Here is a 23,047-nt window from a genome sequence, read left to right as displayed (position 1 = left end):
GTGTGTGTGTTCCTCCTTAGGGAACCAGCGAAGAGCCCCCTGCTGGTGTGCGATCAATGGGTAAAGACCTCATCCTTAGATCCTAATGCCCTTTTACAGTCGCCCACTTGCAAGACAGAATCGTGTAATTCCGAGAAGCGCGGGATCCCTGGAAGTCGCATTCCGCCGCGTTGGGGCAGGAGGGACGCGGAGCTGCGGGGCGGTGTGCTGCGGGGTGGAGCGCCCCGGGGCGCCGGGGAGGCGGAGCCGCGGCTGAGGCTGCGCGACGGGCACGCGCGGCGATTCCGGTTCGGCGGCGGTGCTCCCCGCTGCCCTCGGGCGCAGGTCGGTTCCCCTCCGGACTCCCTAGCGGCAGCGTGTCTGTGGGCCCCGGAGCCCCACCCGGGCAGCCGGCCGCGGGCCTCGTGGGCGGCCACTCAGCCACGAGGGTTACCCTTCCGCCTGCCTGACCCTGGGACGCCCGGCTCCGGAGCCAGGCAGGACCGCACACGTGGTCTCCGCGGGGGGGCTCTGGACCGGACATTGCGCTCCGGCCTCCGGTGCGGAGGTGCGTGTGCCCAAGGCGGGGGATTTGGAGGATCCGTGGAGGATCCGTGGAGGACCCGTGGAGGACCCGTGGAGGATTGCTTCTTTTGGATTTGCCCTGCTAGTTCCTCTTGGGACAGCTTTCGGTCTATCACCGGAAGTCGCCAAAGAGTGACTGAGAGGCGGGTGGGCTGGGATCTCCTTATCCCAAACCACGAAGTGGATGGGGCGAGGGGTTGCGTTTGGGTCACTTTCTTAGAGGAAACTGTCGGAACGCCTTGTATTGGCGCACATTTCACTTTTTGCTGTGAAGGTAGATTTTCCTAACACCATCTTTGTGTGATTTAGCTGTCCACAGGGAATCAAACTGTGGAATGAGAGGATGAAACTAATCCTTTCTTTTGCACTGTTAGGGGTTGCCATAAACACCATTTGTTAAAAAGCATAATTATGTTGGGAAAGTGCCTGATGAGACAATTAAGCTACATAAACACACTGAAAACAAATGAAAACCAGAAGACGCCCACAACCCTTGTGTAAAGCAAGTTTTTGTTTACACAGAAAGGGGAGAGGTCTGAGCTGCTCCATTACAACAATGTTATTAATGTCTAGAAGAACCTAATGATCCTATTTTTATGAATTTGCATTGAGCTGATGGTCAAAATATGAAAATCTGCCTGCAAACTTCAACTAACTTCGAAGTGCTGCATCCTTCTAGGTTAAGATGATTAGGCCAACAATCTTAGTGAACAGAAGACAGCACATTTATTTGTGGAGAGATCATTATTTGTACCAGAGCTCTTTTATTTTAAATTTGTTTTGTTTCAGGGTTGAACACCATTCTCTGTAGTGTTGTCACATGGAGACATTTCCAGGACACAAAATGACCCTCATCAAAAATTTGTCAGATGAATTCGTGAAGGCTGCATTAACTTTTAGTTTTGATATTTAAAAGAGGCCAACATTATGACGACCAGATATTGAAAAGAGGAATTGTTTTCTTATATTTTGAGGTGTTTTAATTCCTTTAGATCATAATGTTGTTGTTTGAGGTGTGAAAAGATTAGTTGACAAATGCCATTCTAGAGTACTAGAGTCAATGCAACCTCTAAAACTTGTGTAATTGAGCCATTTTCAACAAAAGATCAATCACATTTTTGGCATTGTTGAGTCACATGTACCAGAATCTGCGTCATCTTTTGGTTCAAAGTACAGTCCTGTGAAAAAATTTTAAACTGATGTAGAAACTTTGGAGATCAAAGAACAAGGAGGAATTTAGTTAATCAAATAGTTGTCATTCATAGAGCCCAAATGGGCCTCTTGACTGTATAATGTCCATGGCCTGACCTGTGGATATGCGTTTTGTTTTTTTCAACAGGAACAGTTTTTACAAAAATTGTCATATTAAATAATACTAGTCTTCCTCATTCCCCTTTTCTGCATTTCCCTAGTAAGTCTAGATTTTCTAGTTTTATAAAAGGATCCTGCCTATTTGTTAAATATTATAGACCTGGAAAAAAGGGATAAGCTAAGGAAGATCATGCCTAAATGAAATAACCTACTTGAATGAGAGTTTCCTTTATATAACAGAGTCCAGACTAATTTGCCAGGCATTTTCAGGGTTGTTACTGTGTTCATATGTTCATAATTGTGTGACCATGTTCATATGAATGATGCACATGGGATTCTGAAAATTTTTCCTTTAAATGTTTTCTAGGAATGTGAAATAGTGAAGTGTTCACATACCGACAAGAGCAATGAGATTCTCATATAGTTGAAAATGAAACCTGTGGGTGCTTTTTTCATAACCTGAGAAACAGAATTTATACAACCAAAAATAAATACAAATATTCTTTTAAAGAGAAAAAAAAAGATGTGATTTTTATGGTTATTGAACATGAAAATATGAATGAGGTCTAGAGACTGAAATAAAGGATTTTTTTTTATTATTCCAGAAAAATCATGTCCTCCTCCAGACTGGGGTCCTGTTTGGCTGTCTGCTTACTAAACATTTCAGAAGCCAGAAGAAAATACATTGTTGAGAACATAGCAAAAGCAGCTCTTGAAAAAAATGGTAGGAACAACAAACAGTTGAAATGGATATTGCAGTGTTTCGATGATACAGTCATTTTTGTACTCAACATCTACTTTCTTTCTAGAATTCTGCCTTTGGTCTTGAGCTGTTACAGCTTCCTCTGAAGCAACTGCAGGCTACTGAGATAAATCACTTACTCAGATGTGCACAGATATTCTTTTTAAATGTCTGCATACATTCAGGAATGTATCTCTTCACGTTTGCATGATTCTCTGAGATGTGAATTGTTCAGGACAGATTTACATAAAAGCTTAATGCTTCTTTCATAGACCTTTTATTTGATCATTAATAAAATAACATAGTAATACATTATGATTTTTATTTAGCAGATTAAATAGAAAATAAACTGGCCAAACATGAACCACCTTCAAAGCACTCCTGCCAGCAGAGCCTTACAGTATTATTATTTCCAATCCATTCTCTGGGAAAAAAAAAAACTATTAGGCAGTTGTCTTTAAGTGATGCAAATAAGGTCACTCAGAAATTTGGTGATAGAAGACTCTGCTGGACATGGTGGCCTATAATCCCAGCAGTTTGAGAAGCTGAGGCAGGAGAATCTTGTGTTCAAAGCCAGGCTCAGCAACCTAGTGAGGCCCTAAGCAACTCAATATGAGACCCTGTCTCTAAATAAAATACAAAAAAGGGCTGGGGATGTGGTTCAGTGGTTAAGTGCCCCTGGATTCAATCCCTGGTACAAATAAATAAATAACCTCAAAATAAACATAGAAACAAGCCTCCATACTTCCTAGGACCATATTACTGTGAGAGAGACTGCTGTTTTTTTTTTTTTTTCACCCTTCATAAAATGTTCATGTGATGACACATGATACCATTTATTTTTGCTTTTACATATAAGCCATGGTACTTACAAACTTACAATTATTTAAATATAAATGCTTTTTTTTTACTAAGTCAGTAGCCTTTTGGCAACAGGTGAGCATTAGGGTCACAGTCCTAAAGCATTTGCAACAGTACATTTTGATTTATGATTGTCATTTTTGATGTGGTTTTCATGAGAAAGAAGTGTTTCTCTCTAACCCATCCGTAACTAGGAGCACATTTAAGTTACTGTCTTACAACTTTGAGGAGCTGGAAATGTCTCTGAAAATTCCTGATAATTGCTGATTTAAAAACCCCTTTGGAGTCTGTGTGCAGCTGTTTTTTGCACGCTCTTTGTGGGAAAGAGCCAGCTTAGGCTCTTCATTGTCAGAAACAGTATATCTAATGGGAGTGGGTTACCTGTGTCTGTGATTGAGTGAATGTAAGAGACATTTGTGGAAGCACACACTGATGGATGCCTGGGTCTCAACTCGTAGTTTTTATCAGCTTATTAGTGGCAGCCGTTCAAATGGAATTATAGCTATTATACTCCATTACAAATCCCAAACAATTTACTTCCGCTGAGATTCATACTGACAGCTCCTCCTGCCAGCACTCATTTTTTCCCTATATGCGTGCTTAAGAAATTGCAGGAGAGAGTGTTTCATTCTTTCAGCATTTGATTCAATTGAATCATATAAAACTGAGAATAAAAGCCTTTCAGAAGATGATTTAGGATGAGAAAAAAAAAATAAATCATTTCTTTTTTTTTTTTTCCAGGAGCTAAAGTATGTTGAAAAACTAGATAAAATAGGAGGTTGCATGATTTTGTTCTTGTCTCATCTTTGAAATGCAGGGTAGGTAGCACTAGTTAAGAAAGTCAACCTGTTGTTTTACAAATAATTTAAAGGCATTTACTTTTAAGCGAGTGGAATAAAACTATATAAACTTTATTTTTTTTCTCATTAAGCAATGTGAGCACATTTAAATGACCCAAAAAGGTCTTAGGTAAAGGAACCTGAGTTATAAATTTTAGACCTACACCAGGGCAGGGTTCTCTATAGGTGCTTGTTTGACTCTAAGTAAGTGACATATGTTTATCTTCTCATGCTATTAAAATTAATAGTGTAGGGCTGCTGTAAGCTGTAGTTCCTGGGTGTAACTTCTTTTTCCTTTTCTCTGAAAAGATTAGTTGTTAAGCTGCCAGGAGACAGGGGGACAAGGTATAATAGCATAGCTAAAGGTTTAATTACTGCCTAAAAACTTTTGTCCTTCACTTTGAATTTGCTTTTGTAGGCTTTAGGGGGAGTTTTAAGGAGCCTGGGCCAGGCTTGTAAACTTCAAAAATAACTTGAATTTATGTATGGCTGCCATACCAGGGTATGGCAGCTTTCTCCTCCAGGTTACACATTCAAGTGAGTCATAAGCCACCAAAAGCTGGAAGTCATTAACATCTGAAAGCTGTTGGTGGCCTCTAGAAAGGAGATGGTGGAGTCAGAACAGATTCTAATGGACAGGTGTATGCACACTAGAGACCTCTGATCTATGCATTAATTGGCCTGTCACTAGTTTTTCCATGTTTCACATCCTGACCAGACAATTTGGTTTCTGTATTTTGGAAGGAAATATTGACAAGGCCTAGAAGATAAGCTTGTTAAGGGGAAAATTTAGAATGATATAATTTTACCATTGATCGAAGGGAATATCCTCTTAGATGAGTTAAGAAAACTTCTGCAAATTCATTTAACAAGTCCAAACAAATGTCTCTCAGACATCAAACACTTATGTCTGAGCTTAACCGTCTGGTTATACTGTAAGATGCTGTAAGAAGTAGACATCACTACTCATGATTTCATTCTTAACAGTGTCTCAAAGCTCCCATCCCAGATTTTTTTTCCACCAGACTAAATTTAATTATATCAGAAGAATGTAAGTATGAAGATTCATTATAGAAAAAAAATTATGCATTTTTTGACATTATCTTTACAGGGCGAAAACATCCTGAAGTATCAGTGCTCAATATATTTTCTGATCAAGACTACAACAGATCAGTAATTACAATTGCAGCTTCTGTTGATAAGTTGGGTAAGAGTTTAATTTGTTTTTACATATTTATCTTTTTTGGTGAAGGGTAGGCTTCAGGTGTCTTCCTTAATTACTGATTTCCTGTGTAAATTTGAATACTTCCTTCCATTTAGTGAGGCGTCTACCCCCAATTTTCATTTTATCCTTTCTTTGAGTACATCTCGAAAACTTTCTGTTTCTGCTTTATTACAGTGGACGTTTTGGCCTAAGATTTAGTAACATCCTTTTGCTGAAGATGATCACCTGTCTTTTGTGGTTAATACATTCAGGGTTTAACCTATGTAGTAATAGTTTTAAAGTCAGCCTGATGTCACTCAAGTTGACACCAATGGAATGAAATATACTAAGCAGTTGTGTTTTGGGTTGGTAGCCTGAAATCTTTAGTTGAACCATAGGTTGAAACGAAATGGGCTCCATGTCTCATAGGGATAGTGTAGGGTTTGGTAGGACAACTTTTTGAATTTGAAGAATCACAATTGTGAACAAAAGTTCATGTTATCTTTTTTTTTTTTGTGTGTGTGTGTATGTGTGTGGTGCTGGGGATTGAACCCAGGGTCTTGTGCATACAGGACAAGCACTCTATCAACTGAGCTATATCCCCAGCCCACATGTTATGTTAATATTGCCTGGTAAAGGACCCACAATATTTTCAAATAAACTTATCTTCAACTTGGAAGATTGTCTTCTTTCAAAAGTATGTTTTCTTGAAGTTTGAAGAGCTAACCACTAACTTCCTGCAAGCATAAAACTGATTATCTTGACTGTTAATCATAACATAAGATGTAAAATCTTCTTTTTTCTCAGTGGAAATGATCATATTGTACTGCTAATGGAAACTCAGAATAATAACAAAACTCTCAGGTGTCTATAATATGTATTAGATATAATAATTCAATTACTTACTAGATAAGAACAAAACTATGCTTCTAAAGTTTTATGAATTTTTTTCTATATTTTAATATAATTACTTAAAAATCATTCTGGAAATTAAAAGGAATTTTATGAGATTAATTGAAGAAAATAAAAGTTACCTACTATAAGAAAGTAACAATTGTTTAAGACCAATAAACATTGCATAATTCTTCAGCTTTTGGGAAGAAATATGAAGTTATATGATGGTTGGGAGGTGGGGTGAGGGGAAATGTTGAATCTTTTATTTTTCAGTTATTTATTTTGATGGAAAACAAACCTTTAGTACAGATTACAAAAGAAGAACAGCTAGTGGAACAATAAAATCATAACTTCTTCTTTAGAAACAATTGAAAGTTTAATGATTTTTTTTTTTTTTTTTTTTTTACAATTTCACATTTTTAGGCAGTTGTGTTCTGGCTGCCTGTTTGGAGGCCTTCCGAGCCATAGACATGGAGGTTCAAGAGGGAGTCCACCCTTGCCTGGGAGCAGTGGACCTGATCCCCATTTACCCTCTCTCTGGTGTTGGAGTGGACGAGTGTGGAGCTGTAGCCAGAAGTAAGAGAAAGTTTTGGGTTATTATTCCTGTTGGAAACTGTTTTTACAAACCCAAACAGTCTGTGACAATGAAAAGCTAATCACTTCTCAACTCCCTGAGAAAAGTCAGCCTTGAAGAATTGTGTCAACAAGTGTTAGGGTGCAGTGGCACACTGTCTTTGGGACTCAACCTTCCACTTTCCATGCCATGACATTAGGGATCAGTAGCTGCTGTGGGATGTAGCAAAGAAAAAAAATCAATAATTTTGTTTCTTACAAATTCACAATAGATTGTGAGGAAACAATAGTCGTTTCTAATGAGTTTCTTTGACTCTCAGGACAAAATGATGGCTTGTTTTGCCCATCTGTGTCCTATTTTCTTGAGCAGGGGTAATGGTGAGGTTGAAAAACCACTTAAATGTAAACTACTACCCCTTTTCCCTCTGATTCCCCCCTCCTCCTTTTTCCCCTATGCACAACTTTCTCTTAAGATTTTCTGTAGAGCTGATCTGTCATGTGCCTGATTTCAACCCTAGGGCCAAGTTTAATTTGGAAAATGTGAGCTGTGTCACTTGAGGTGCTTTTGAATTCGGCAAATTGGGAGAAAAGAAAGACCTTTTGCCTGGACTGTCTCGTTGCACCGTGGTTAATTACGAGATGCAGAGGCTCATAACCTTTGGGGAAAAGCCCGCCTAAGGATAATTGCATTCTTCTCTGTATGACCTCAAAAATCCCTCTATGATGTTGTCTCATTTATAGTTAATAGTAAATTGTCTAACATTTGGGATGTCGATTTGGACTTCAGCTGAGCTACATCAAATCCCAGAAATAGGAAAGGAGACTTGTTTCCAAAGGGACCTCACTGTGGTGCTGCTTTTTAATGTGACCTGACAGCTAAGCAGTGATTTTCCCAAGCAAATCTTGGCCCCAAATTTGCTTTACTTTTGATCCAAGAAAGAGTTAAAATTCAGCATGGAAGAAAATATGTTTCACACAGAAATGAAGAGCTTAGAATTGTCCAGACCAGAATAATGATTTTAATTGTCTTCAAAACAATTATAGGCAATTACATTAACTCTCAAATTAGCTAGTACATGAAGTTCTTCCTTACATCAGGACTAGTCCCCCCCCTTCCCCCCAGATGTTTCTGCTGTGTGTAGGAGACGGTGGAGAACCAGAGGGTCTGGACACAGTATTTCTCCCTTCCCTTGCCCTTTTGCTTCATTGGCAGCTACTGTACCTCATGATTTAAACATGGACATTTCTAATTAAATGAGAGCTCAGCTGCATTCTTGAACTAATTTATAACATTTGATTTGAAATGTAATAGCTTCAATCTTCATCTGATTAAAAACAGTCATATACTGTACATGGTTACTATTTTGATGCTCCAACATGCAGTTTTTATTTTTACTTTCCCCCTTCTACACAGCTGTTCATCTAATATCATCCAAATTTTTTTAAGTTTTTTTTTTTTCCTGTAACTGCATGCTCAGGCATTCTTATGAGGCAGAACTATTCACATTCTAGGATCCTGCTGTTTTCAGAACAGTGAGGGGATGTTTTTCACTAGAGTAACCCATTTCCAGGGAAACCAACTTTCAGATAATTTAGTTAACTTTCTTTGGGACAAAGCACAGCACAGGACATTCTGGTGACATGAAAAACAGTTAATATTGATATGTGTGCCTCACATATGCTTTGTATGCAGAAATTCTGCTGTGAGCCTACTTATACCTTAATAAAGGGTTTCTTAAATTAGGTCCAAAATTGGGGTGAAATGAACTTATATATTCTATTAACATTATTTGTAAGTTTTTATGCTTGTGCTTTTGTGTGTGCATAACAGAAACACACACATAATTTTGCATAAAATGTTTTGTTGGAGAACTTGTAGAATAAAGGGAAAAGCAATGCAAAAGTGAGAACAGACTGAATTCAAAGATGTGCAGACTTCAGTGTAACTGTCCAGAGCTTAAAGAGAGTGGAGGATGGGAAAGACCTTGGAAATGTTAAGAAATGAGGCTCAAGAAGCCACGTTATGAAGCTTTGGAGGCCAGGTTGAAGAGTTCACACTTGACCTAAAGGAAGTGGGAGCTATAGCAGTATTGTCAGCAAGGAAATGGTCTGATTGACTTTGAATTTAGAAAGATCATCTTGCCTACATGATAGGAAGATGAATATGATTGAAAATGGCAGAGTAGAGAAGCAGGTGGACCAGTTTGGGAGGATGATACTGGCTTAAGCTAATAGAGAATAAGCAGACCCATAGGAGGTTGGAGGATAGGAAAGAAAGGAGTAGTACAATGGTGTCATCCCTCCCTTACAAACAGTGCAAGAATGGGAACTTAAATAACATGATACACATCTTGCATGCTGTCATTTGGCTATGGATTTATAGTTTAAAACCCAGATGAAATGTTTGTATTATATATTTTATACGTATGTATATACATATATAGAGGGAGGGTTTATATTTATTTAAAGCTTATAGATTTTTTTCCCAATATTTTGGACTTTGACTTTCATTTTCTATAAAAACCCACAATTCAATCTATTAGGTTATATCTAATGTTGATCTCTATTATGTCTCTAAAATTTTTCCTCTCCTCCTGCTCTCTTTCCCTTTATTTTCTTTCTTCCCTCCCTTTCCTGATTTTTTTAAAATCAAAATTATACATGTGGCTAAAAATAAAATATTTTATAGGGTTTATTTAAAAAACTCTTAAGTACCTCCCCTATTCCCTACCCACATCACTTCAGTTTCCTTCTCTCAGAGCCAAGTATTTTCAACTCTTTATCTTATTATTGAAGATTAAAGTCCATATGTCTTAATATCATACTTAAATTGGTACTTCTTGGTTTTTCTGTTTTAGGCTTACTATTGACTTCTCACTAAAGATGATGAGAATTTAGTTTCCTCTAACTCTCCCCTCCTCTCCCCTCCACACACACACACACACACACACACACACATATTTCCTAATCTTCTTTCCTCTTTGTATATCAAAATTTGGATTAATATTTAGTGTAAACCTTATTCACAATGAATTGTGTATACTTTTATTATTATTTTACCCTTTTTGCATAACTTTCTTTTTGCTGGAGTTGATCATTATCATTTTGATGATTTGTTTACTTGGTATTTTATATGCAGTCATGCACTGTATAATGATGTTTCAGTCAATGACAGACTGCAGAAACAGTGCTATGTATGTGCCCTATAGTCTTAAGTGTTACTAGGCTATGCCACTTAGGTTTGTGTAAATAATACATCTAATGATGCATATCTCAGAATATATCCCCAACAAGCAATACATGGCTATACTTGTCACTGGTTCAACCCCAAATTCTCTGTCAATAAATATATTTCTCCATGCATTCAGATAGAACAGTCCTATCAATTTCATCTTCTTAAATATCTTGTAGAACTCTCTGACCTGTTCTAATTAGGACCAGTTGCCCTCAGTGCTTTAAGAATACTATCATTATTGGATCTCCCTTTGCCTTTCTCCATGTTAGATACCCTGATTCCTGAGTGTGAATCACATTTTTTCCCTCTTTTTTCTTTCTTAGTTTATGCCCCTTCTAACACTCCCCCCCCCATTATATCTTCTATTTGCTTTGCAGAAAAAAATGTAAGTATTCAAAAGTACACTTTTGAGATCTTGCATGTTTGAAATGCCAGTATTCTATCATCACACTTTATTGTTAGTTTGGCTAGGTAAAGAATTCTTATTAGAATAACTTTATTTTGGAGACATTGTGTCAATGAGTTCTTATTTCCATGTTGCTGATGAGTCTTCTGAAATCTTTAGGATTCCTGATCCTTTGTATGTGACCTAGCATTTGTCTCGAAACTTATGAGATTTTGTTCCTCATGTTCTGAAATTTCTGTGATGTACCTTTGTGTTGTTCATTTTTCATTCATTATGCTGGATACTTAGCAGACCCTTTTTATCCTTGAAACTGGTTCTCTAATGCTGGACAATTTTCTTAAATTATCTCATTGATGATTTCTTTTCTCAGTAATTTCTGGAAGCCCTATTATATTTATTTTGTAATTTTTATTTGTTCTTTTTAGTTATACACAACTCGAAGAATGTATTTTTACATATCATATGTACATGGACTGTAATTTCCCATTTTTGTGGTTGTACATGATGTGGAATTACACTGGTTGTACATACATAGGAAAGTTATATCTGATTCATTCTACTGTCTTTCCTATTCCAAGCCCCTCTCCGTTCCTTTCATTCCCTTTTGTCTAATCCACTAAATTTCTATTCTTCCCTCTGCACATAACCTCACCCCCCGACCCGAGCACCTTTTATGGTGCGTTAGCATCCACGTATCAGAGAGAACATTCAGCCTTGATTTTGGGGGATAGGAAGCCCTTTTTTATAGTAGAATTTTTCTACTAATCAACATTTCTTTTATTTTCTCTTATTTTATATCTGTTTATATTTTTGCTATACTTTCTGGTGTATTTCCTTTACTTTATTTCTCAAGCCTTCAATAAATTTTTCATTTCTTCTATATTAATTTCCATGAGCACTTATTTATTCTCTGAATGTCCCATTTAGTTTGTTAATATAAGTCCTGGCCTTATCTCATGCATACATTAACAAAGGATAATTTGGGCATTTTTTTCTTGTGTAGTGTCAGTAGTCCCCCAACCCCAATGTACTTGTTTTTCTTCTGTTTTCCTTAGATGTCTTTTGATCCCTCTTAGTATTTGAAGGTACTCTGAGTGAACACCAAAAGACTAAGTGTATACTTTTAGTATGTATGTTGGGTTTTAGGTGTAGGGTGAGCCAGCTGGATTGTTTCTCTGGGGAACTCCCATGCAAGTGTTATTTTGGTCTTTCTCCAGGGCTGTTGAAATTCCCTACAGAAGGATCTTCTAGTCTTTAGTCCAGAGTGTAGAGGAGCTGCCAGTGTCCTGAAAGAAGACCCCAAAGTTCTTAGCTTTGTAAATGTCTCCTAATTCCTCGCTTTTCATGAATCACATGTGCCCTCTACTGGGCCCCATACTTCCCAGCCAGACATCTTATGGTTTCACCTCTTTGGGACGAGTTAAGGCAGCTGCCTGTCTGTGTGAAGCTTGGGTGGGACCTAACTGCCCTTAAACACACTTCGTCTTACAAGTTCTGTTTCCAGGTGTTCGTCATGTAAGTCAGGTTGTTTCTCTGTTGTCTCTTTTGCTGCCTGAGTTCTGCTAAGTCATCTACCACTCATTTATTCTTTCCAGCTTCCAATGCTATTGCCTCCTCTTTCATTTTCTGTTTGAGTAAATGCTTTAAACATAAGTGTCTTTACTATCTTTTTCTTGGTGGTTTTGGTAGAAATGAAAGAAACATATGGATGTACACTTCCATCTTTGTCTGAAGTTTTTACTTCTTTAATTCTTGGTGATTTTAATTATGAATTTGGAATCATTGATAAATGTTCAGGAACACTCTTTTAACTTTTACTCAGCTTTGAAGGTATTTTGTCTGGATTTCTGGACTTCTCTAAGTTTGGTATAATTCTCCATGTGGGGCTGGGGATGTGGCTCAAGCGGTAGTGCGCTCGCCTGGCATGTGTGCGGCCCGGGTTCGAGCCTCAGCACCACATACCAACAAAGATGTTGTGTCCGCCGAGAACTAAAGAATAAATATTAAAAATTCTCTCTCTCTCTCTCTCTCTCTCTCTCTCTCTCTCTCTCTCTCTCTCCTCTCTCACTCTCTCTTTAAAAGAAAAAAAATTCTCCATGTGGTTTTCTCTGGACTTCCATGCTTCCTTTACTCACTGTTCCACATGCAGGAGCCAGTGTCTCTGTCACATGACCCTTTTGCCTGCAAATCAACTTTCATGAAGAAGCTTGAGTGTTAGAAGGGAGGTGTTAAGCAAAAGGTGTTTAGGCAAATTCTCCCTGTGATTTCCTAGTGAAAATGTGCCTACCTCCTATGTAGGCTCAGAATGTTCAGCTTAAAAAGTCTGAACCATAGCTATGAGTTTTATAAATGATGGGGGAGTAGTTTTTAATGTCATTAATGTTATTGATCAAATGAAATGATGTTTCTGCCCTCCATATAAATTGAGGTTATTATGTAGGAGATGGGAAAGATCAAGTGCTAGTTAAAGTTATACAAATGAAAAAATAGCTCTTGTGTGTTTGATTTTTATTTTTTATTTCATTTCAAATATATAAAACATTAATGAATTTGATTATAATTATCAGCCTCGTAGATTTTTTTTGAGTATTTTTATGACTTAGAGGACATGTGCCATGACAGATTCACAGAGTGTCAACACTTGTATGGTAGTCTTGAGACCCTTTGATTACCTCATTACAGATTGTCAAAACATGGACTGATCTGGCAAATCAGGAGCAACTTTTCACTTCAAGAATTTTCTCCTCTGATTCTCCAGTTGCTATGGAGATTGTCTCATAAAACAGCATTGACTTTGTTTGAGATTAGTCAATTTAGGTGCTGGATTCTGGTATAGTTTTAGCACCATCGACACTGCTACACACTTCATTGCCATGGTATAAAAACAATAGTAGATTTTATAGTTATAAATATACTTAGGGCCTAGCATTTAGTTTGAGAATTACAGGATACTGCCACCATATAAAAAGCTGAAAAAAGAGGTATTGTGCTTTAGCAAAGTACTTAAACCATGAAGATTGATTTCCAGTTCCTTTAGGACATTTCAATCATAAAGGAGTGTTATCAAATTATTCACAAATATGTATTAGTATAGCCTTAGTAAATGTAAGAGGATCATATCTTTCACTGTAAAACAGGTGCTAATGAGGAAGGTAAAGGCTAGATGGGAGACTTGGAATGAACTAACCTAATTGTCCCAGACCAAAATACTGGATGAATGCAACTATACTTGAAAGGGCTACAGTCTTTTCTAATATTGGCTTTCCTGCAACCTGAAGCACCAGCAAGTTAACACTCCATTGAAAAACCCTTGACCCATGGGAGGACTGATCTGGTAGCTAAATGCTCTCCTCTTTTATCCTTGAGATGGAGAGTTCTGAGGCTCATTTCAGCAGGATCAACTCCCAGTTGCTCCCAGCTGTGATAATATACCATGGGACTTGCTTTTCTTCCTTTCCTATCTCATTCTTCATACTTACTGAATAAGTTTGATTAAAATAGTGACAAGAATAACTGTCCTATAAGAATCTCCTCATTGGGATGAATAGATGGAATTCAAGAAGTCTTTGTTGTTGAACTATACACTTCTTGTAATTGATGGAATGCAAGAAATCTTTGTTGATGAACTGTACACTTCTTGTAATTGTTATCTAGTCCAAAAGTCACACAAAAAAGTTGGGAGCTTCCCCCACAACTTGTGACAAATACTTCACTAGGAAAAGGGTCTCGTGGAATACTCAGAATTATATAAGTCACTACGGGAGACATTAAACATTCACCACCTACTGGCAAAGGCATCTTGAGGCACTTAAGATGCAGGGGCTTTAGACTTCTGGTTTTCTATAGGTGCATACAGCACTCACAAATATACTTTATGCAGCTGCTGAGGTATGTTAGATAATGTGGACCTACTAGGTCTGTAGCAGGTTACTGAATACCAAGCTAACTTTTTAAGCCCAGATCCCCTAATCTTGGAGATACTTTTTTCCCTGAATTCTTTTTTCTTCATACCTCTCCTTCCTAGAATTTATAGAGACTTCCAGCATCAATGCCATTTGCATTAGAAAATTCTGAAACAATGACATAATGTTAATGGTATTGAAGGCCTAGAAGATGAAGAGCATAAACCCAAGTCCTCCACACCCTTATGCAACCATCTACCCATCAACCTGGTCTCTATTGGTGGAGTAAGGGTATGCTTTTCAAAAGACTCAGAATGTGATAATCATAATGACAGCAGCAAATGTTATAATTTTATGATATATAATAACTTTAGAATCATTAAATGTTTTATCATTTATTATGTGACTATTAAAATTACATATAGTAAATAATCCACCTCTAGTTTTACCTAATCAAATATATAGTAAGACAATATCTCAAGATATTACTTATGCTTGTCTTTCCTCCATAGCATATGCATTACCACTTGAGTTGTCTGCTTAATGAGAATGAGGAAGTAGCAATCAGTGATCATGTTTGAATTTCTGACAGTCAAAAACAGAGGCCTTGGGAAAGCAGGGTTTAAGTTTTATATCATGGCAACAGAATTAGACAACAGAGAAAGAGGGAGGTCTCTCACTTGCTGCCCCCAGGGAGATTAGAGGACTGGAGTGGGGCTTGAGAAGAGGTCATAATAAATAGTTCACTTGTCTTTTCCTGAATTTGAAACCTGCCATTCAAATTAAGATGGATTGATTAGGTTACAGCTCTTGTAGTCCAATCATTTCACCTCTGAGCATTCCTGCATTAACACAGGAGCTTTGGAGGAAGGCCCATACATACCCAGTTTCTCTCTCAGACTCCCCAGCAGGGGATGAAAATTGGGAGGAGAAAGGCTAGTGTTTTAAGTTACTAGGACTGGGGTAACAAAGTATCCCAGACTAGGGGACTTCATAGAAATTTATTGTCTCATAGTTCTGGAGTCTGGGAGTCTGAGATCAGGGTGTAAGAAGTATTGGTTCCTTCTGAGGGCTGAGGAAGGATCTGTTCCATCTTGGCTTGTACATGACTTGCTTCATGTTCACATGGCATTCTTCCTGTATATTATCTGTGTCCAGATTTCTCTTTTTTATGAGGACACCAGTCATATTGGGTTAGGGGCCCAACCTACTCCAGCATGATCTCATCTTAATTAAATACATCTGCAATTACCCTATCCCCAAATCAGGTCACATTCTGAGATTCTAGAGGCTGGGACTTCAACATATGAATTTGGGGGGAAACAGTTCAACTTGTAACAGAGAGCAAAACAAGCTGAACTGTCTGGGTAAGATTTTTCTCTCAAGGGATATTAAGGGATATTAAGGGATATTTAAAAAGGTCAGAGTGGAATGCATAGAAATAGTCATTGCCTAAAAATTAGTGTAGAGGAGAGGAGCTACTAGAAGGGAGAGGGCGGGACTTGACTCTCGAGGTAGAGCTGGGTTTGAGAATACTGAGAGATGGTGATTATTGTCTATAGCCAGTGGCATTGGCCAGGAAGATGCTTAGGAGCCAAGCACACACAAGGAAAACAAACTCATGTGAGCCATATGCTTGCTATTTGGGGGAGCGCAGAATGAGTGGAAAAGTCAAATTAACTCTTTGCTATAGGCAGTAGGCTTTGGGTTGAGGGCTGTTTATACATTACTGCTATGTTTTTGTTCCAGAACTACCTGGCCCCAGGGTGCTGTTAAACCCAAGGAAGACACAGCTAGGATTGCACAGAGTGCATTTATTGGGGGACTTACTAACACAGTGTGGTCCTAAACAGCAGCAAGTACAAGTGGATTCCCACAATTTGTGTTAGAAGGAGGGGCATGTATATTGGTTAGTTTTCCATTAAGACAGCAGCGGAACAAAGAATAGTCACAACCGTATATTTATTAGAGTTGCATTGAAATTTTCTAAATTCTTTTAAAACATTTTAAGTACTGTAAGTACTGATCACCATCTCATCCCTAGTTTCCTGAATAGGCCCCTGCCAAGTTATAGTATATAGTATCCTTCAATCAAGAATTTTCCCATGCTTTTACTTGCTTATCTGTGTACAGTTGTCCCTCATTATCTACTGGGGATTGGTTACAGAACCTCTTGGTGGATACCAATATCTGCAGATGCTCTATTCCATGTCTTCGTCCAAGCCTGGTTTATTTTAAGCTGATATCAAAGAGTCAGGCACCTTCCTGGTGCCAGGGTCTGATTGTCAAGTTCTACCTACCACTCTAATAGTTTTGTCAATTTATAGTGTGCAGGGAAATTGTGCAGGAAAACACTAACTAGAGTTACTCTGGGACATTCATGGTTGTTTTTGCCACTCAAGATGCTTGCAGTCATGCCAAGCTGAATGCATACAGTTTTCCATCAGAGAGGGTTCTGGTCATCCCCAAGGCTCTGCCATGTTCCGCCTGAACTATTCTTTGAGGTGGCTTTTCTATAATCCCCCAAAGAAAGCAAGAGATTATTAATGGGGAAAGCAATATTAGGAAGTGACAGGCCTGATACCATTCCCATCCACCCCTTATATATAAATGGATACCTGCCTGTAAATTTCTGATCATCCTGAATTAACCAATGATATCATGTTGAGTATCTAGACAGGAAAGCCAAATGGTAAGAAGGTAAAATAAGAATTTAGGGAGTGAACAACATGAGTTCAAATCCTTTATTTGTCAACTGGCTTTAGGAAATTTTTTTAGTCTCTTTTACAGTCTTTTTTTATTTTTTTGTATCTATAAAATGGGAGAATGATAAGATCCTATGAGAATGGTTATAAGAAATGACTATATTTAAAACCTCTGTGGTACTCTGTCTATCATTATTTTCAGTGATCCTGTATGGCCTATGGAGAGGAGTGCTGAACAGTTGGGGCCCAAGCTATTCCCTTTCACCACAAAGACTGGTGGGGGGGATCCCTGTCTGTTTTATGTATCAATATTCCAAATAAGGTTCATTTTTAAAAAAAATTTTTTTTTAGTTGTAGATGAACACAATACCTTTGTTTATTTTTTATTTTTTTAAAGAGAGAGTGATAGAGGGAGAGAGAGAGAGAGAGAGAATTTTTAATATTTTTTTTTAGTTATCGGCAGACACAACATCTTTGTTTGTATGTGGTGCTGAGGATCGAACCTTGGCCCCATGCATGCCAGGCGAGCGCGCTACCGCTTGAGCCACATCCCCAGCCCCCCAAATAAGGTTCATTTTGAGAAAAGAGATTACAAGTCAAGATGTTAAAAACCACTTGAGCAGGAGGTGTCCAGAGTGCTTTCAGCTTTAAAATTCTGAGTTTTGTAGCAAATAGCTTATCCCATATCAGTTCTTATTTGCAAAATGATATTCAGCATCTATCTCGGAGAAGATAAATGGAGAGGTGTTTGTGAATATCCACACAGTATCGGAGTGCTTGTTATGCTTCTGTTTCCCATAGGAAATTCTTTTGTGACTCAGAGAAGTATAATAGAATATCCTCCCACAACAAAGCAGGGGCCATGAAATCTGTACATGAAATAATTAGACCATAGAACAAATTAAAATAAGTTACTGAGTACAGTATAAATTAAATAAGTCATTCAGGAAAATGCCATTCTCTAAATAAATGATACCATACCAGAAAGTAGTAAAAACATCAGCATTATGTCCTATAAAGAAATAATAAGCTTCCTAGAAAAATACTGTGTATGTATATATGTATATACATATATAAACATATATATAATATGCTCCAAAGTCTTAATATACCATTTACTTTTATGAATACCTTTATCTATATCAATATCTCCATGAAAGTATATTGGATGTTAGGAGTTGGGACACATAATTCTTCTCTTTATAATGAAGACAGAGGATAGTTCCCAGTTTTTCATTCTAATTCACCTCTGATCACCATTCTCATTCCTAGTTTCCTGAATCAGCACTTGCCAAGTTATAGTGTAAGTATAGTATCCCTCAATCCAGAATTTTCCCCAGGCTTTTACTGGCTTATCTATGTACAGTTGTCCCTTATTATCTACTGGGGATTGGTTCCAGAACCCCTTGTAGATAACAAAATCTGCATATGCTCTCTTCTGTTATATAACAGGGCATAGTATTTGCATATAACCGATGGACATCCTCCTATATATTTCAGTTTATCTCTAGATTACTTATAGCACCAAGTACAAAACAAATGCTATGTAAATAGTTATTGTATTGTTTAGGGAATGACAAGGAGAAAAGTTTGTGTATGTTCAATACAGATGCAGTTTTTGATCCATGGTTGGTTGAAACTGCAGATACAGAATATATTTTCAATATGGAGGGCTTACCATATACCCATAAATACAACATAGAATTGCTTGTGTATATTTGTATTACAAATGGTATCAGACTATACATTTTTCATTCAGTAAGAATCTTGGAAATTTATTCATAGAATTACATATAGCTCTAGCTCATTCCTTTTAACTGCTGTATAGTTATCATAGTATGAATATATCACATTTACCTATTTTCTTGATTGTGAACATTCAGATTGTTTCCCATTTTTCTTGGTACCAATAATGCAGCAATGAATATACATGAATAGCCTCTTGTGCATAAATGCAAGACTTTTGCTAGAGCAGATACAAAGCAATGAAATTGGTAGATTTAAATATTTAAAAATATTTTTTAACATGAAGATCAATCAAGTGCTTATCCTGACCTCATTACTATAATAGGTGATACATTTTTTTCTTTGCATTTTATTTTTTACGGCCATGCCAATAATAAATGGACAATTCAGAGATGCAAGCATTTTGAATCATAAATGTTGCTATCAGTACATCATTATATCTAACCTCATTTGTCTTTTTGAAATGATTCATGACAAAGTAAACAGTAGCATCCAGTGATGTGCAATAGAGTTCTGCTTCCCCCTTAAGTGATTTTCTGCTACTTCAAGAAAGAACAGGCAACAGAATGTGTCAGTCGAAATGCAATTTAGGAATTGCACTTTGTCTCATATTTCAGCCTAATGTTTCTGCTCTTTCATTGTAAAGATCAGCTGCATTTTATATTTTTCCAGTCCTTTAGAATAACATCCAGTTCTAGTCAGCATGTTTAATGTACTTCTCAGTGATGTTCTAGCACAATAAATTTTTGTATCTCGTGCATGTGTACATATGGTAAAAATTTCTTCAAGTTCTAGTGATGTGGGGGAGGAATATTGTGGTTGCTTTGTTAATGCAGTGTTTGTGTTGGAGCGGGTACGGCCCCGCGCTTTAACTCTCAGCACTGGGCGTAATGAGATGGCTTTGATGGTGGTGTAAAAGTCTAGTGGGATGGTCACAGCTTCACACTTCAAAGCCGAGCATATGGGGTGAATACTGGTTAGCTTTGTAGTCTTTGGGGATGGTTGGGAGACAATTCTTAACAGCTCTGTTTAATGAAGACATTGGAAAAGAAATGTTCTATCTTTAAAATAATTTTGAATTGCAAAGAGAGAAATTTTCACCACCCCCCTTCCATAGACTAAACTAAGAATAATGTTTCCTAGTCTGCACTTAATTAGACAGTGTAGCATCACTGCTATACTGTATTTTCAAATGCCACTCTTTTTAAACTACTATAACAAGATTAATCGGCCAGTTTTATTTTAAGTATGTGTATGGATTTAGGCAAAAACTTTTTAGGGCTATCTGTTTTACCATCTGAGAGATTTTTTATCACTTCTGAAAGAGAATTTTCCCCCCTTCTCATTAAAAAATACATAAATAAAAAATCAACTAAACAAAAAACTTGGCTATATTAAGAGAGCTATACTAAAACTAGAGGATGCTTATAAGATTTCAAGTCTAGCACCCAGTTTAATTTTTAGATTTTGTGCTTTTTTTTTCCCTCTACTTGATTTGAGTCTGAGGTGCAAGAGGTTGGAAAATACTCTTATGTGCTTATGAAGATTTGATACTTTTTTCGAGGATCACTGGAGTTCTGTTTAAGAATAATAATGACAAACCACATATTCATGCATCAGATCAGAGGAAAGAGATTTATTCCTAGAGAAAGCGAGTGACAGACTTGAGGTTTCTTTCAAAGTTGTGCATTTTGGCTGGTATCAAGAATGTTCAAAGACTAAGCGAAGACTAAGCTTATAAGTTATGTTCCTTGAGCTGCTGAATTGCAATTCTGTTTAACAGTTAAATTTCAAGTCTCTTTATACCAGTAGGACTAAAGTGCTACTGAAAGAAACAAAAGCAGAAGGAAAAAGAATAGCATTAAATACCACTATCAATATGAAATGTGTGCTGCTGAAGTATGACAGGCAGGTACATTTAATTAAGTAAATTCTTAACTAATGTCTTCATGTCTTTTTTTTACGATTGCATATTTCAGCCACTTACGTCTGTCATAGACTTAGAAGACATTCATATTAAGAATATGAGGCTTACACTTCTCATTGGATTGAGAAATATCTCATTGCATTGATTCTTCTTTGCAAAGAGGAATATAACTGACTTTTAGTCTTTAAAGTTAGAATTAAAAGTGCTAAATATACATGTATAATCATTTTTTTTTTTCAGTCTGTAAGGCCAACCAATCATGAAGGCATATATATGGGGGGAGAGTATTGTCATCAAATCAGCCATTTCAAAATACAACCAGAGAAAATGGAAAGATTAGAACTACTAAGTGGTGGGAAAAACTTGTTAAAAATTGAAGAGAAACTCATAAAATTAGTCTTTTAATACCAAGCAATTTAGGAAGCTGCAGTTTTGTTTTGCATGGTTCTAGACTATCTGTTGGCATTATATTCCTTCTGAACAAGAGATTCAAAAGTATCCCCTGTCTGACAAGACCAAGTGGCTCCAGTATCCCAGGTACAAGTAGCTTTGACTGCTGCAGATCATGGGAACACAGTGGTGGAAAGTTGGTGTCATAGTTTCTAACTAGGATATGTGTACTCAGTTTTCGTTCATTACCATAATGACCTTTTACTCTCATTTCTGTCTGCTCTGGAATCAAAGGCAGTTTATTTGGTTTAACAAATGGTTAGTGAGAAATTATAGCTATTTTCTTCAGGGAGAGTGGAACTTAGAACTGGAAGCAAAATCCCACAATTAACTATGTAATATAAGCAGATTAGATGGGTTGCTATTGATAAAAATTAATAAGAGCTCTAAGATATCACATGAACTCCTAAGGGGAAGAAATGAATTCCAGTGGGATGAGAGCATAGATATGAAGTGGGGATTAGTTCTGGAATCCCTGCTTGGAAACATCCGATTCTGCTGCAGGGGGAGGTGGGATGAACAGCTTAGAGAGCTACAATCATCAGTGGATTTTCAGCAGAGGTTCACAGAACTGTTGCTTGGAATAATACCACCACTTACCTAAAGGCTGAGGAGACTGGGTTTCCCACAGACTTGACCTTGAAGTAGTTACAATTTTTATCTTCTTTAAGGAGGCAATTTGATTTGTATGATGTGGATATTTGAAATTACAAAAGGTATAATTTGTACATAGGCACATTGAGAAAACCACATGATAAAATTAAAACTAGTTGTTTTGAATATACAATGTATACCACAAATAAAATAACTTGGTAATAAACAATCATCTGAATAAATATGTTTCTTTGAAATGCAATCTGTCTAACTTTGCTTTTCAAAATTCCAAATATCTACCTGCTGTAGGCCCTCAAGGTTGAAATCATTAGGAACACAAATGTTATTTATTTCCTTGGGTATGAAAAGTTTATTATACTGCCTAAATATCATTTTAGCCCTGGTTGTTTCTTTATGGTAAGGAGAATAATGAAATATATCATGTTCTTGCTTCATTAGAAAACAGTGAATTATGTAGAAAAGATCATGGAAGAGGGGTGTTGTTAAAATATCTGGGTATTTTTGGAAAATAGGAATATGCCAGTCTAGGTTTTCACAATTCACAGTCCAGAACAGGGGTGTACCTTGAAGAATGAAAAGGAAGCTAGTGTTTACTGATTGACTGCTGTGGATCAGGCATTGAGCTAGATGCTTTTTCTGAAATCATCCAGCCTTAGTCTCTCTATCCATTCAAAGACCTGTTTCTTTTTTCTTATTTTTCATCATTTTTTCCACTCCTTTAATCTTCCTCTTTTTTCTCCTTTGGTTTTATTAAATATTTTTAAAGCAAATTCTAAGGATCATGTTTTTTACTCCCTATGTAATTCATATTCTTTGCAATATAAATATTTTCTTATATAATCACAGTATCATTATCACATCCAAGAAAATTATAATTCTTTAATACCTTCCAACACCCAGTATATAATCTAGGCAAACATCATTCTGTGGTGGGATTACTTGATTCTGGATCTAATGTGGTTCACACATCACATTGATCGTTTTGTCTCTAAATCTCTTAATCTAAGACCAATCTCCTTCCAGTTTTTTCTCTCTCAGTTGTCCTATAAAATTTTCACATTCTAGTTCTGTAT

General features: G+C 37.1%; 1 protein-coding gene across 3 annotated transcripts in view; it reads left to right on the top strand.

Moving 5' to 3' along the window:
* The first annotated feature begins 210 nt into the window (after window positions 1-210).
* FTCDNL1 (formiminotransferase cyclodeaminase N-terminal like) overlaps window positions 211-23,047 on the top strand; it is a 35,324-nt gene continuing 12,487 nt past the window's right edge. Inside the window, exons 1-4 of one of the 3 annotated variants that reach the window (XM_081262391.1) lie at window positions 211-324; window positions 2,481-2,599; window positions 5,429-5,524; window positions 6,839-6,991. In XM_081262391.1, the coding sequence (XP_081118517.1) occupies window positions 2,488-2,599; window positions 5,429-5,524; window positions 6,839-6,991 (361 nt within the window). In that variant the 5' untranslated portion in view covers window positions 211-324; window positions 2,481-2,487. Of the gene's footprint in view, window positions 548-2,480; window positions 2,600-5,428; window positions 5,525-6,838; window positions 6,992-23,047 lie in introns of all 3 variants that reach the window. The other 2 variants (XM_081262390.1, XM_081262392.1) reach the window with 2 other exon arrangements.

This window comes from Spermophilus citellus (genome assembly GCF_964194105.1).
Source record: "Spermophilus citellus genome assembly, chromosome: 11".
NCBI classification, from domain to species: Eukaryota; Metazoa; Chordata; class Mammalia; order Rodentia; family Sciuridae; genus Spermophilus; species Spermophilus citellus.
Note: the sequence above shows the minus strand (reverse complement) of the source record. Positions and strands in the feature narration are given on the sequence as shown.